General features: G+C 40.7%; 1 protein-coding gene across 1 annotated transcript in view; it reads left to right on the forward strand.

Moving 5' to 3' along the window:
• HMCN1 (hemicentin 1) overlaps window positions 1-12990 on the forward strand; it is a 345340-nt gene that overhangs the window by 85567 nt on the left and 246783 nt on the right. The window contains exons 3-4 of the mRNA XM_016224594.2: window positions 5428-5586; window positions 6544-6666. Of these exons, the coding sequence (XP_016080080.2) occupies window positions 5428-5586; window positions 6544-6666 (282 nt within the window). The remainder of the gene's footprint in view (window positions 1-5427; window positions 5587-6543; window positions 6667-12990) is intronic.

Consider the following 12990-nt stretch of genomic DNA (forward strand, 5'->3'; position numbering starts at 1 on the left):
AGCTAACTTGGATTTTTTTAAAAAAGGGAGCCTTTGAAAATATTTTTTCACATTTGTAATAGTTTTGAAAACCAGAAAAGTAAATTTAGTTTGAAGTAAATTTAAATAACCGCTCATTAATATTTCACTAGACTCGGCTATTTTTTTATAGAGATATGGAATCGAGGAAAAGCAATTTAAAATTTTCCAAGAAACACTCAGCAAAAAAAAAAAAAAAATCACTAAATTTAAATCATTAAATTTATAACATTAATTTTATTTGGCTTTATCCCTTCTAGAATACAGATAAGTTGCTTGAAAAGCAACTGAGCTTTCTCTCCGGGGGAAAGAGGGGAAGAAAAATGACAGCAAATGGTATTCAGATCGCACAGAGCTTTGGGAATTAATATCCTTGTGGATATGCAGTGTGAGGCCCTGCCTTGGGCCACATTCTTTATAAGACAGTCTAAAGCTAGTTGGTTTTTAGAAAATGGTGCTGGCAGTGACATGCTTTCAAGCCATTTATTCAAATGTTTAACAAGAGGCATATTAGTCAAACATTTGAAGTGTAAAAAAGGGTATTACTATAATAAATGGAATTACAGTTCTTTTCTATAGATAGCTGATCCCCCAAACTGAGAAGCTTCCCATGTAATTTAGTTTTCCTTTGGGAAGGATTTTAATAAAACTGACCTTTAAAAGGGCAGGAATAGGAGCGAAAATACATAGAAGAGCATCGTCACAGAGCAACAAGAGAGAGTCAGAAGATGGTAAAGGCATGGTCCAGTTATTGTCTGTTTAACAGCGGCAGGGGACTAAATAAGCAGACTGAGGTTGGCAGTTAGTTTTGCGGTACTGTACGAACACTAGATGTCCGAATTAAGTGTCCCAGGAGCATATGAAAAACCGTGGCCAGGTAGATAAAGGCTGTTCAAAGGAGATGGTCAGAGAATGGTGATTTTAGAAAAACGATTCCTGATGCCAGCTTGGCATACACACTTTATCTACTTTTCAGTATATGCTACTAGGGAAAAGTGTGCTTTTATTTCTAGATTTATAGAGAAGTCTTCTATATGAATTAAAAAAAAATTAAATTGAGGTATAAACCCCCCAAAAATAAGGAAGCAAAAAGAAAAAAAAATTGACTATAAAAATAAAGGGAAAGAGAGTATATGTCAGTAGAGATACATATAAAATATAGAGCAATAAAATATTGATCATTTTTGTCAAGGCCTAAAATAACATAAGCAGTAAAAATATATTTTATTGAATAAAAAGAATCACAACATTACAATCTCCTTCAACTACCCAATAACAGATGTGCCTCAGAGCCTGTGAAATCCGTCTGTGAGCCGTGGAGCAGAAAGGAAGGGAGATTTTAGTGGGCAGGTTAAGTAGCACCGAGAAAAGGTAAAGGCCATAGCAGGGGGAGATGGGGAGACAGAAAGCCTGTCCAGAGGCAGGACGAGCAGCATGAATGCCTCGTTCTTGAATAAGCAAATGGTGGTTGGCTACAAGGGCCTCTTTAGATCCTGCCTTGCCCCTCTCCTGGCTGGTTCTCCCTGAGCTCTTTAGGAGGGACCAGGAATCCGTCCCAACCAGGGACCAGGGCAGTGTCTTAATTTGATGGGAAAAAAGAAGCGCACAATAAAAAGGTACAGAAGCCTTGAAGGAGAGAGGAAGGAATTCTCTAAGAAGTAGGGAAGGGGAGAAGTACTGAGGGGGAGGCTGAGGCTACCAAAATATCATTTTTGCCCTGAGTTAACCCTGCTTACTGACACCTGCCTTCTGGTCATTAGACCCTGTACGCGGTGATCTTGTTATACTTGGCTGCTTCCATGTCACTTTCCTCTTCAAAGGGCCATGGTCCATTATAATTCATGTGACCTTATGAAGCTTTTGAAATGTTTCAAAGTATGAAGGCACATCACTTTCTGATTTATTTATCAAGAAATTGAGTGCCAGGAACATAGTGTATCTTTGTGATTATTTGAATGGAAGTGAACTGAATCTCCTTTTGAGACCACACATGAAAAAAGTTCCAACAGATTGGAAGATCAGTTGTTGAAGAGTTAGACCCTTGCCACTGACAGGTGGTCACCCGAAAGCCTGGATATGGCTGTAATTGTTGACCTTTGATGTGTCTGGAATCGAGGTCAGCGGTTCTTTGATCGGGACTCCGCCTTCTTCAAACTGGTGAAGGACCGCATGGTGGGCCACCTGGGATGAGACATCTCCTTTCATTGTGATTACGGAGATTTAAAGTTTGGGCTCGGATTGTCTCTCGGCGCATCCCTGCCCTGTTTTCTACAAGTGATGCAGCCCAGCACATGTTACCGACTGTAGAATTCTGCAGTTCTGATTTATTTTATACTTGCTTGGACCCAACTTTAAATCAGAGTCAGTGTAATCAGATGGTCTCCACATGTCTTCTTGGTCATAGACTCGCACAGCTGTATTGTAAGAACAAGGCCTGAGGGTTGTAAATTTTTTGTTGCTTGCAACTGGGTGTCATTCCTAAATTTTATAGGTAAAGGGCAAATTATGCACATAAGACATTTCAAGCAGTGGGTATTCCATGTGAAAGGAATACAGTGTGACTTTGAGACTAGGCTCTGCTCAGTAGGTTGTACTCATGTTGGAATGAGGGTAAGTATTGCAATGGTGGTAAGAATTCTTTTGGGCAGAGGCATGAGCCTACCAATGACTCTCATCATTCATGTTTCTCTCTCTCTCCCTCTCCCTTCCTCTCTCTGAAATCAATAAAGATAAATTTAAAGGAAAAAAAAGAGATAAAACCTTATCTCTTCCATTTGAATATTTAAGCAGATAGTATTATTAACAAAAATGGGAAAAACATGATTGGAGGAAATACATAATGATTTCCATTTTAGATGTATTGAATTGTAGAGACCCATAAAACATCTAAGAGCAGATGTGTAACAAGTAATGGAAAATAGAAAATTAGAATGTGGGTGATAACTACAGTCTGAGGATATGAGTGCACAAAATTTCAAAAGCAGTGTTATCTGTTAAACTAAATACCATGGAAATGCATATACGTAATTGAGGATAGAAGATAAGTCCTGCAAAAATAGAAGGGGCTGCTAACTCAGTAAGATTCCTGGGAGTCTGTAGTGATATCTTCGCAAAAATGAAGATAGGTCACTACAGCATCCAGCACCCTACTACCATTAAGAAAGTGACATGATACTTAATGGGTTTCCCAAATTTAGAAGCATTTTATAACAGTCGGTGCTCTTGTCCAGCTCACTTGCAAATGGCAATGAAAGGCTGCAAGTTTTGAGTGGGATCCAATGCAAGAAAAGATTCTCCAGCTCCTCCAGGCTGCAGTATAAACAATTCCAATGCTTGGTTCTTATGACACTGACTAGATCTATGATGCTCAAGATATCTGTGTCAGAGTCTGAGACTGTTTGGAGCCTGGGGAGCACCCCAAATAGAATCTCCAGAGTTTGAAGATAAAACCATATCCCTTCCATCAAGTATTATTTATTGTTAATCCTTACCCGAGGATATTTTTTTCTATTGATTTTTAGAGAAAGTGGAAGGGGGCGGTGGGGAGAGAGAAAGAGAAACATCAAAAGAGAGACACATTCATTGGCTGCCTCCTGCACGTGCCTTGACCAGGCTGGGGATCAAACCTGCGACCCAGGAATGTGCCTTTGACCAGGAATTGAACCAGTGACCCTCCGTGCTCAGGCTGATACTCTAACTGCTGAGCCACACTGGCCAGGGCTCATGGAGTATTTATTTTATTTTAGAGAAAGAGCTCTTACTGGATTCTGGCGGGCTGGGGAAGCCCAAAGCTCCCCATTATCCCAAGCTGCCTTGCTTTTTATTGGATTGTCTGTTCTAGACTATGAGTTCCTGTAGAACAGTACTTTAGCTTATTCATTTTTGTGTGTCTAAACCCTAGCAAGGGCAGTTATTAATTGCTCAAAACAGATTGGTAGAAAGTCCATTCCCTGGGCCCTGTAGTTATTGACATTTATGCTAAGGAAATAATCAGATGCGACAAGAAGTCCTCTTAGAGTGAGGATTGTTCTTTGTTTAGGAAAATTTATAGAGCCTGTTCAAGTAGAAAATAAAACTCAGAGATCATGTGTTCATGGGAAAAATGAAGCAGAGTGAAAAGAATGACACAGAGGGTGTATTTTATATACGGTGGTCATGGAAGGCTTCTCTGATAGGTAGCATTTGAGCAAAAACTTGGGGTATGGGAGATATACCAGTATGTTTGTTTGCTGGTAGGAATGATGCAGTAAAGAGGGATTGTTTGGTGATGAAGTAGAGAGAGGAGACAGCCACAGGGGCCATGTCCTTGCTTAGACACAGGTGAGTAGTCAGCCTTACCAGTGAGCACAAATGACTCCTTCACAGGAGAAGGCAGAGCATGTGGCTGCTATTGCAGGCAGGTTTGCAGGTATTGTAGCAGGAGTTTATGAAAGTTCTCTTCTGATTGCTTTCATTTCCCCGGTAAAATAGAAGCAAGGCCATCAAATAAGAGTGAGAAGATAGCCCAGCCGGGCGTGGCTCAGTGGTTGAGCATTGACCTAGGATCCAGGAGATCACGGTTCAATCCTCAGTCGGGGGCATGCAGGAGGCAGCTGATCAGTGACAACTCCCTCATCATTGATGTTTCTCTCTCTCCCTCTCCCTTCATCTCTCTGAAATCAATAAAGACATATTTTTTAAAAAAAAAGAGTGAGAAGATGTAAGAAAAGAAGAGACGTATGAAATAGTCATGAAAGAGAATGGGAGAGTGAATCAACATTTAATTAAAAACATAACAGATGAGATTGGGTGTGTTCAGGGTGGTGTGGCTTTAGACGTGCTAAGCAAAATAAATCAGACAGAAAAAGTCAAGAACCATATGGTTTTACTAATATGTGGGATATAAAGCTGAAAGCAACAAAGAAACAAACAAGACAAACAAGCAAAAACTCATAGACACAGAAAACAATATGGTGGTGACCCAAAGGAAGAGGGTGGGGGCATGAAGGGAGTCAGATACATATATGGTGACGGAAGAATGTTTGACTTTGGGTGGTAAACACACAATGCAATATGTAGGTGATGTATCATAGAATTGTACATTTAAACTTACAGTTTTATTAACCACTGTCACCTCAACAAGTTCAAGAAAAAATAAACCTATGTAACAATTTCTATTATTTTGTATATTTTGGGTGAATTTTTAATTTATTCATAGGTACAGTTTTTTATCACCTTCACATCACTGTATATCTTTTCCATTTTCTCATAACCAAAGTGGTTAATTTTCTGTGGCTAACTCACAGAAAATCAAAGTGAAGAGAGCTCGTTCAGTTCTAGAGCTCCTAAAGCCACCTGTCATAATCAGAACATCCCTTTCTTTTCTGTTTCTGAAATAATTGCATTTTTTTCCTCTCGACTTCTCAACAGGGTGGTGGTGATTGCCCGGAAATGAGTATTGGAGCTATAAAAATTGCCTTGGAAATTTCTCTTCCTGGTTCTTTCATCTATGTTTTCACTGATGCACGGTCCAAGGATTATCGGCTCACTCATGAGGTGCTGCAGCTTATCCAACAGAAACAGTCACAGGTGAGTGGGAAGCAACCCCTGAACGATCCATCTGAACACAGTTGAAAGGAGTACAGCATGTGAGAGCTCGCATCTCCTCTTTGACTATGCTATGTGTGGCCAATGTCAATAATTACGACTGTTAATCCATATATGTGTACTCCAATATGTATGTGTCATTTAATGTAAACACGTAAGTGGATATGTGACATTTGTACATTGCATATGAATGCCTTGTCGTTTTTATACAGAGAAGAAATGATTTGGGTATTAATTAAGGTGCTTGTTATCATTGTGTCCTTATAACTGAGAAAACCATAAGCCTTGCAAAATAAGGCCTATATTTAAATTGTCATCCCCTATGTGGAATCTTGTCAGAGCAGAGTTACTCATTGTATCAGTTAGCTATTGCTGTGTAACAAGGATTTCTGACTCTCAGTAGCTTAAAACTAAAGCATTTATTTCTCACATGTTAAGAGGACTTAGATGAGCTTGGCTAGGTTTACTCACTTGTATGTCTGGGGATAGTTTGAGTTTCGCTTATGTAGGCCTATCTCTGGGGTAACTTGACTCTGCCTCACAGGCTTCTCAGTTTCTTATCGATGACCAGTAAGCAAGCTGATATCGGAATGTTCTTCTCATGGTCAAAGCAGAAACACTAGAGATCAAGTGGAAATACTCAAGGCTTCTTGAGTGTAGGCTCAGAACTGATAGAATGTTCCTTTTGCCTGATAGTATGGGCCAAAGCAAGTCACATGCCTAAGTTTTGATTCAGAGATGACAATATAAGCTTCATCTGCTTAGTAAGAAGAACTTTAAAACCTTTTGCCAAGTGCATGGATATAGGGAGGAATATATAAATATATATTATACATATTCCACTTGCCTAGTTGTATGTGAACACATAATAGGTGCTCAATAAATGTATATTGATTTCTGAAAACCCTTTAAATTGTTTTCTTTTTAAAAAAATCAAAGGTGGTATTTGTGCTCACTGGAGATTGTGATGACAGGAGCCATATTGGATACAAAGTCTATGAAGAAATTGCCTCCACCAGTTCTGGTCAAGTCTTCCACCTGGACAAAAAGCAAGTCAACGAGGTGAGTTTCGTAATGCGGGTCTATTTTTATTACAAGCTACTTTAGCAACATCAGCTAGGCCAACCTAATCATGACAGCTTTGATTTCAAAAACAACTTAAACAAAAAGGTTTTATTTTCCTAGGCCACAGGTCAATAAAGGCATTAAACCAATGCAGAGAAGTATAGATTTATCTAGTGTTAATTTCTAGATTGTCTTACGCTGTACTGACAACTTATTTAGACTTAAGCATAAATGTATTTAGAATTTATTTGGTGGGATTCGAACACTTTTGTAGTTCTTGTTGCTTCGTAAGGTCAATTCATATTTCTGATGCACAGTTTTTGGATAACTGGCCAAATGAGGCTTGTTTGTATACTGAAGTAGAAAGTTATTGAGCAAAATTCTAAAGAACTTTGATCTCTAAAATGAAAAGTAAAAACTGTAAGTACTATATAGTTTTCTAAAAACTTTTTGGTAATAAAATCTATAACTTACCTACTATGAAAATCTTGGTATTTTCTAAAAAAAGTGTTTGAGATATGTCTAATTGTCCCAATTCTTTTTTTCCCTCTTTTGTCACCTTTCCTTGGCTTCACTGTGATAAAAAAAAAAAAAAAGTGTTTATTTGTCTCCCACTTAAGTTTCTAGGAACATGCCACTGTAAAGATAAGGTTTTACGTAGGCATAATTCACATTTGGTTGATATGGTCACTGTATCTACACACGTTCTGTTAATTTCATGATAGACTCCTTTGTGTCTGGAATGAAATGGCTCAGTAATCCTCTTATAACTAAAGAGTTTTCTTATCACATTATGATGGAACTAACAGGACATTGAAGATTTCCAGAATAAACAATCTAGCAAAAATATTTTTTACCAACAGACAATATACAAACCTGGAAGGTTACTTGAGTCTAAAAATTTTTTTTCTTGGGAAAAAAAGCCTCAGAGAGGGTTATGGGCTTGAGTCCATAATGCGTCCACTGTAGGGATCAGAAATGCCTGGGCAGGATCTGGTCACTACAGGGGGGAGCCCTGGGCCGTTATTTGTATGAACATTTGCATGAGTATTTGGGAGCCTGGGAAGAAAGAGTTGGGGAAGAGCACAGGACTCTCTCAGGAACTGGGTTTCCTGTCCCATCCCACAGACTGTGATTGACCCTCACGAGGGAAAAGCCACTGGATGTAGTTGTTTTTCATCTGAAATTGTGTGAGACCCTGCGGCACAATTTATGAGCACAAAGTAGGGCGTTAGTGAGAAAGGGCATTATTCTTTCCTGCATCAGTGAGGACACCACCCGCTCAGGGTGTTGTTAGGCTCTTAGTTGGAGGTGGCAGTGGAGTTCAGCACAGACAGATGGGACGTTGGTGCCAGCGGAGGATGCCACACCCAGTGGACGTGGTGGTTCTCAGCAGCGGTACTGGGGAAGAGAAGCAGTGTAAAGAGACATGGCCAGCACCCAGGGCATTGGGAAGAATAGTTGTTTGAATCTGTTTGTGAGCAGTCAAGCGCAGTTGGGTGATTCCCAGTACCAGTTGGGTGCAACTTTAAGCGGATAGCCATAGGCTTCATTAGGGCCCCATAGCTAGAAAATAACATGGCACGCCCTGTGAATATAACTCCACTTATATCCATATACCCAGGGAGATTGGCTTACACAAAATTGAAAATATTGTTGTTGCCTTAAACAGAGAAAATAAGCCCTACAGAGGTACTTTATTTATTAAATAAGTGGCCCGGTGCATAATTTTTGTAGTCCTAATCATTTTTAACAACCTCCAAATAGTTTACAAGAATAACAGTTTATAAAAATGTGTATATTGCATAACATTTTATAGATATAGGTATATAAGAGAAACTTAACCCACTGGTTTGTTAATAGTCTCTCTCCCAGATCATTAACTGGTATTCTGATCTTTAAATTTAGGTTAGGCAGAACAGGACTTGAGAGAAGCATTGCTAAAATTGCCCATTTTTATAAAATGGAGTTTGATGCCGATAGGGATGGGCCTTTAATTTATCTGTCAGTCATGGCCATTTCAACCCTCTCACCGACTGGTTCAGGAAAGATTATCTCCTCTACTTTGGCCCACTGAGACTCAAGGGGAATTTAGCTGAGGGTGTCTTGGACAAGTTCTCTTCTTCCAGATATTGTCCTATATAAATGTGAATCTCAGATCTGTTGCTGTGTCTTCATCTATGTCAGACGTGAAACAAATACAAGGGGGCATAGAGAGCTAAGAAAATCCAAAACCTTTGGATAACTCAGCATTTTAACCCATCCTACTGCTAAGTCTCCAGAATGAAGGAAATGATCTTTTTGCTTAAGTCAGTTAGAGTATTCAGTTGCCTGAAGGTAAATGCATCCTTAACTGATAAAAATTCTATATTTTTTTGTGACATGATCCCTCTAAGGCCCCAGTTTCCTTGTTTGTAAAACGGGAGTAATAGAATTATCCATTTCAGAGAGTTCTTCTAAGATTAAGTGAGAAAACACATGTAAATATTCCACCCGAGGACTGGTGCAGGGCAGGTGCCTAATGTTTTTTAACTAGAATTATTACAATCTTTGTAATGTTGTTATTTTGCTTTCAAATGGAGAAACTGGGCCAATGTGTTTGTTAGAAACCAGATGGCTAGCTGGTACTGGGAAATAAATTTGAGTGGGAGCGTGTGGGAAGAGGCTGGAGAGATGGTTTCTTTTTTCTTGTGTGCGAGGAAAAGATACTGCAGAGGGGTTCCTGGAACTGTATATAAGTCAGTCTATTTCTTGCAGAAAGCCACTGTGGTGGAAGATTTTGCTAACGAAAAGCAGAGTGACAGTGTTAAAATTGGATTTACAAAACCTTTCGTGTGTAATGTAGCCATTTGTCTTTCCTCATTGTTCCAAACATTCCTATTATATAAACATTATAAACTCTAGGGAAACTAGATGCTATAGAGATACCTGTACATTTAATAGACACAGAATTTAAGGGAAGCCATACACATCCTTAAGTTCTTTCATTTTACTCCAGAGCGATTTTTCATAATGCTGGAGAGTATTATGCTTTTCCTTAACCTAGTTCATCAACTTCCTGACCTAGTGAGGTCTATTTTTGTATCAACTCTCTTGAGCTAGCTTAAAGTTTTTTCCATGAGTTTTTTCTCTCTCTCCTACATGATTAAATAGAGGATCTAGGTATCTTTCATCTCTATTTAACATAAAGGGGAAACCAAAGTAAAGAAATTAGTTGGCCAAGCGTGAGTGGTCTGTAAATCTTTGTAGAGTATTACGTTTTAGAAACACAAGTTAAGACACACCCCAAGGATGCACTGAAACAATTCGCCTCTGAAGATGAAAACGGAACTGGACAGTCTTACTCCCCCATCTCTTCGTAAACTGGGCGATTGTCAGTGGATCCGACTGATGCTTCCTTTGGTATAAGAGAAGTCCAAGTTTGGAATCTCAGAGTTGCTCACAGATGTTATATTCTTGGGAAATGGAAGCAAAGATCCGCTGCAGGCTGCTTCTTCATCTCTTCTCATTTCCTGGTGCCTTCCATTTCCCCCAGTCTAACGGGAAAGGGAAAGGCCAGGGAGCCCTGTCGAGGGATTCCGTAAAGGTCAGCACAGAGCCAGGGCATAGAGCCGACGGAGGGTAGAAAACACACCTGGAGAGACAAAATGAAGATATCCAACACAAGCAGCATTGTGTTGAAGTGAAGACCCCAGCCTCCGGGGCTCGGGCTCACATTCCAGCCACATGGCCTTAGACAGGTGGTTACTTGTCTTTCTGGCTTCAGTTTCCTCATCTGTAAAATGGGGACAGTGATAGCACCTACTTCATACGGCTGTTGTGTTTAGCACATATCAATAACTACGAACCGCTGTTATTTTTATTTAGTGATAGGTGCTAGTCAGAATATTCCAGCCACATCTTTAGAATTTTCCCCGAAAACAAAGAAATATATATTAGCTTCCCTCTGTGATGAGATGCCCAAAGGCAGCATGATGTCGGGGGAGACGCTGGGGCTTTAGCATCAGGGAGACCTGGGTTTGAATGACCTCTTTGTCATTTGCTGGCTGAACAGCTTTACTCTACTTTATTTAACTTCTCTGAGGCTATTTATTTATGTGAACAAAGGCGTATGAATTAACTCATAGGACTGTTGTGAATATTGACTAGAATAAAGAATATGTGTAGTAAGCCCTGTAGAGTCCCAGGAGAATGGAAATCACCCAGCCTGGAGCCTCTTAGGACAGGATGTCTCTCTCATCTCCCAGAGAGGACACAGTTCTGCTTCGATTGCAGGTCCTATGAAAGGCTCAGAAGGAGACGGGTATTTTGATGAGCCCCCCACCCCTCTAGAAATAAATACCGAAGGGAGAATGGACTCAGAACTACTAAAGACTTTGTAAGAGTCTCAAACTTTTACAGTTTCCCATTTTCACATCACAATAAAACCACTAAGAAAGTAAAGAGTTTTAACTGCTTATTCTGAGATGGTAATAACATCAATAATAATCATAGTTGTATAGGTCACCCTTACAGAATGCTTATTATATTTCAGGCACCAGGCTGAGTGTAGTCCTTTAATTCTCACAGGCCTGTGGGTAATAGATACATTTTCAAACAATAAACTAAGTATATATATTTTTCTAAACAATTGAAACATAACGTACACGTGGCTTTATTTAACCATATTACTGACCTATAAAGCACTAATAATAATGACAACATAGTAAGATAATATGCACTCTCTGGAAAATAAGCCCCACTCCCCTGCGAGTCCTGGAGTGTGCATGTGTAGGTGCAGCGAAGGAGAGGAGAGGAAAGGAGGCAGAGTCCCTGGGGGCCCCGGGTCAAGGAGGAGGGAGGTGACCGGGCCTGAGAAGCATCCTGGAGCTGAGCAAACACAGGTGCATGGAGCTCTTCTGGAGGAAGACAGAGCAGACAAGCCTCTCTTCCGTTTGCAACAGGAGCGGAGGCTATAAGATAAAACATCTTTCTTTTCTTCCACTAGGGAATGCCAGTGGGAAAGGGAGAGGTGAATTCGCTAGATATTTCAGAGGAAGTAGCTAAAACCCAGGGATTGCAGCCAATCCGTGAAAAATACTGACAGCCTAGCAGCAGAAGGCCTCATGCATTAGATTAGTGGATTGATTTCTCTTGCTCGCTTTAGACTCATTTTCACTGGGGTCAGTACTGATATCAGAAAAACGATAAACTTTGCTGGAGCATGAATTCGGCACAGTCCCCTCCTGCTGCTTTGGCTGACAGCCACTTGGGACTAGAACTCGGACTGAGAGTGTTCTGCCCACGGGCCTCACGTCGAGCCTCTGAAGCCCGGGGTTTGAACAGCAAATGCTCTGAAACCGGCGACCTGCCGTTTTGTTTTCACTCTATTCTGAGTTTCGCTCCAGACGTTATTTCGAAAACATAACCTTAGCCCTGACCTTGAAAGTCAGTAGAAACCGGTGTTTCCTCTGAAATGTGAAAACGTACCCGAGACAGTTCTGACATCGGGGAACGCTGCAGGAAGTGTGTGAGAACCGTGTGTAAATGTTTCCACTTACCCTCCTTTGAAGTCACCTAATGAAATGCTGCAAGTGAAGCCCAGAGCTCAGAGCTCGGACTTTAAAACATTCGGGATGCCTGTACATCCCCAAACACACCCATAAAGGAGCACTTCCCCTAGATCCAGGGGACCGCTTGCTTCCTGTGCTGCTGGGCCGAGAGTGACATGCTGTCCTCCAGGGCCCACCGTGGGAACTCGGGCTCCAGCCGCAGGTTCCTTATCACGCCCAGGCACCTGGAAGCGCTTTATAGGTCACCCATGTGGTTAAACGAAGCCACGTGTACTTCAGGTTTCCATTTGCTGAGAAAAAGCAAAACAGAACGTAATTGACTGTTCAGAAAATTATTTGCTGCTCCTAGGTCTCTGAGTATGGGGACAGTTTTTCAAAATGACATTTATAGTGTACAGAGTACGTAATATTCCTTGCAAGAGTAGAAAAAGATGTTTCATCTCAATAGAACCCCGATACTAAGAGTCAGGCAGAGCCCTGTGTTCTGTGAAATGTGGGTGAGTGGGGAATGCGTCGTTTAAAAAGAGAAACTTCGAAAGCATGAGCATGTCCACCTCCCATTTCGTGGTGTCCTGTGTTGGCTCCGGGGACTGTTGGAAGCCGAAGTCACCAACTGTGGCAGAACATTCTGGGAGGGCAGTAGGAGTCATACCTACAAAACTCACTGCTTGTGACAATATAAGTTTCCATATGAAAGTTGCTGTCCCACAGTCCCTCATAAGACTATCATAATATGTGACCCCTGGTATCACTTGTCTATAAATTTCAG

This window comes from Miniopterus natalensis, chromosome 19 (genome assembly GCF_054644295.1).
Source record: "Miniopterus natalensis isolate mMinNat1 chromosome 19, mMinNat1.hap1, whole genome shotgun sequence".
Lineage (NCBI taxonomy): Eukaryota > Metazoa > Chordata > Mammalia > Chiroptera > Miniopteridae > Miniopterus > Miniopterus natalensis.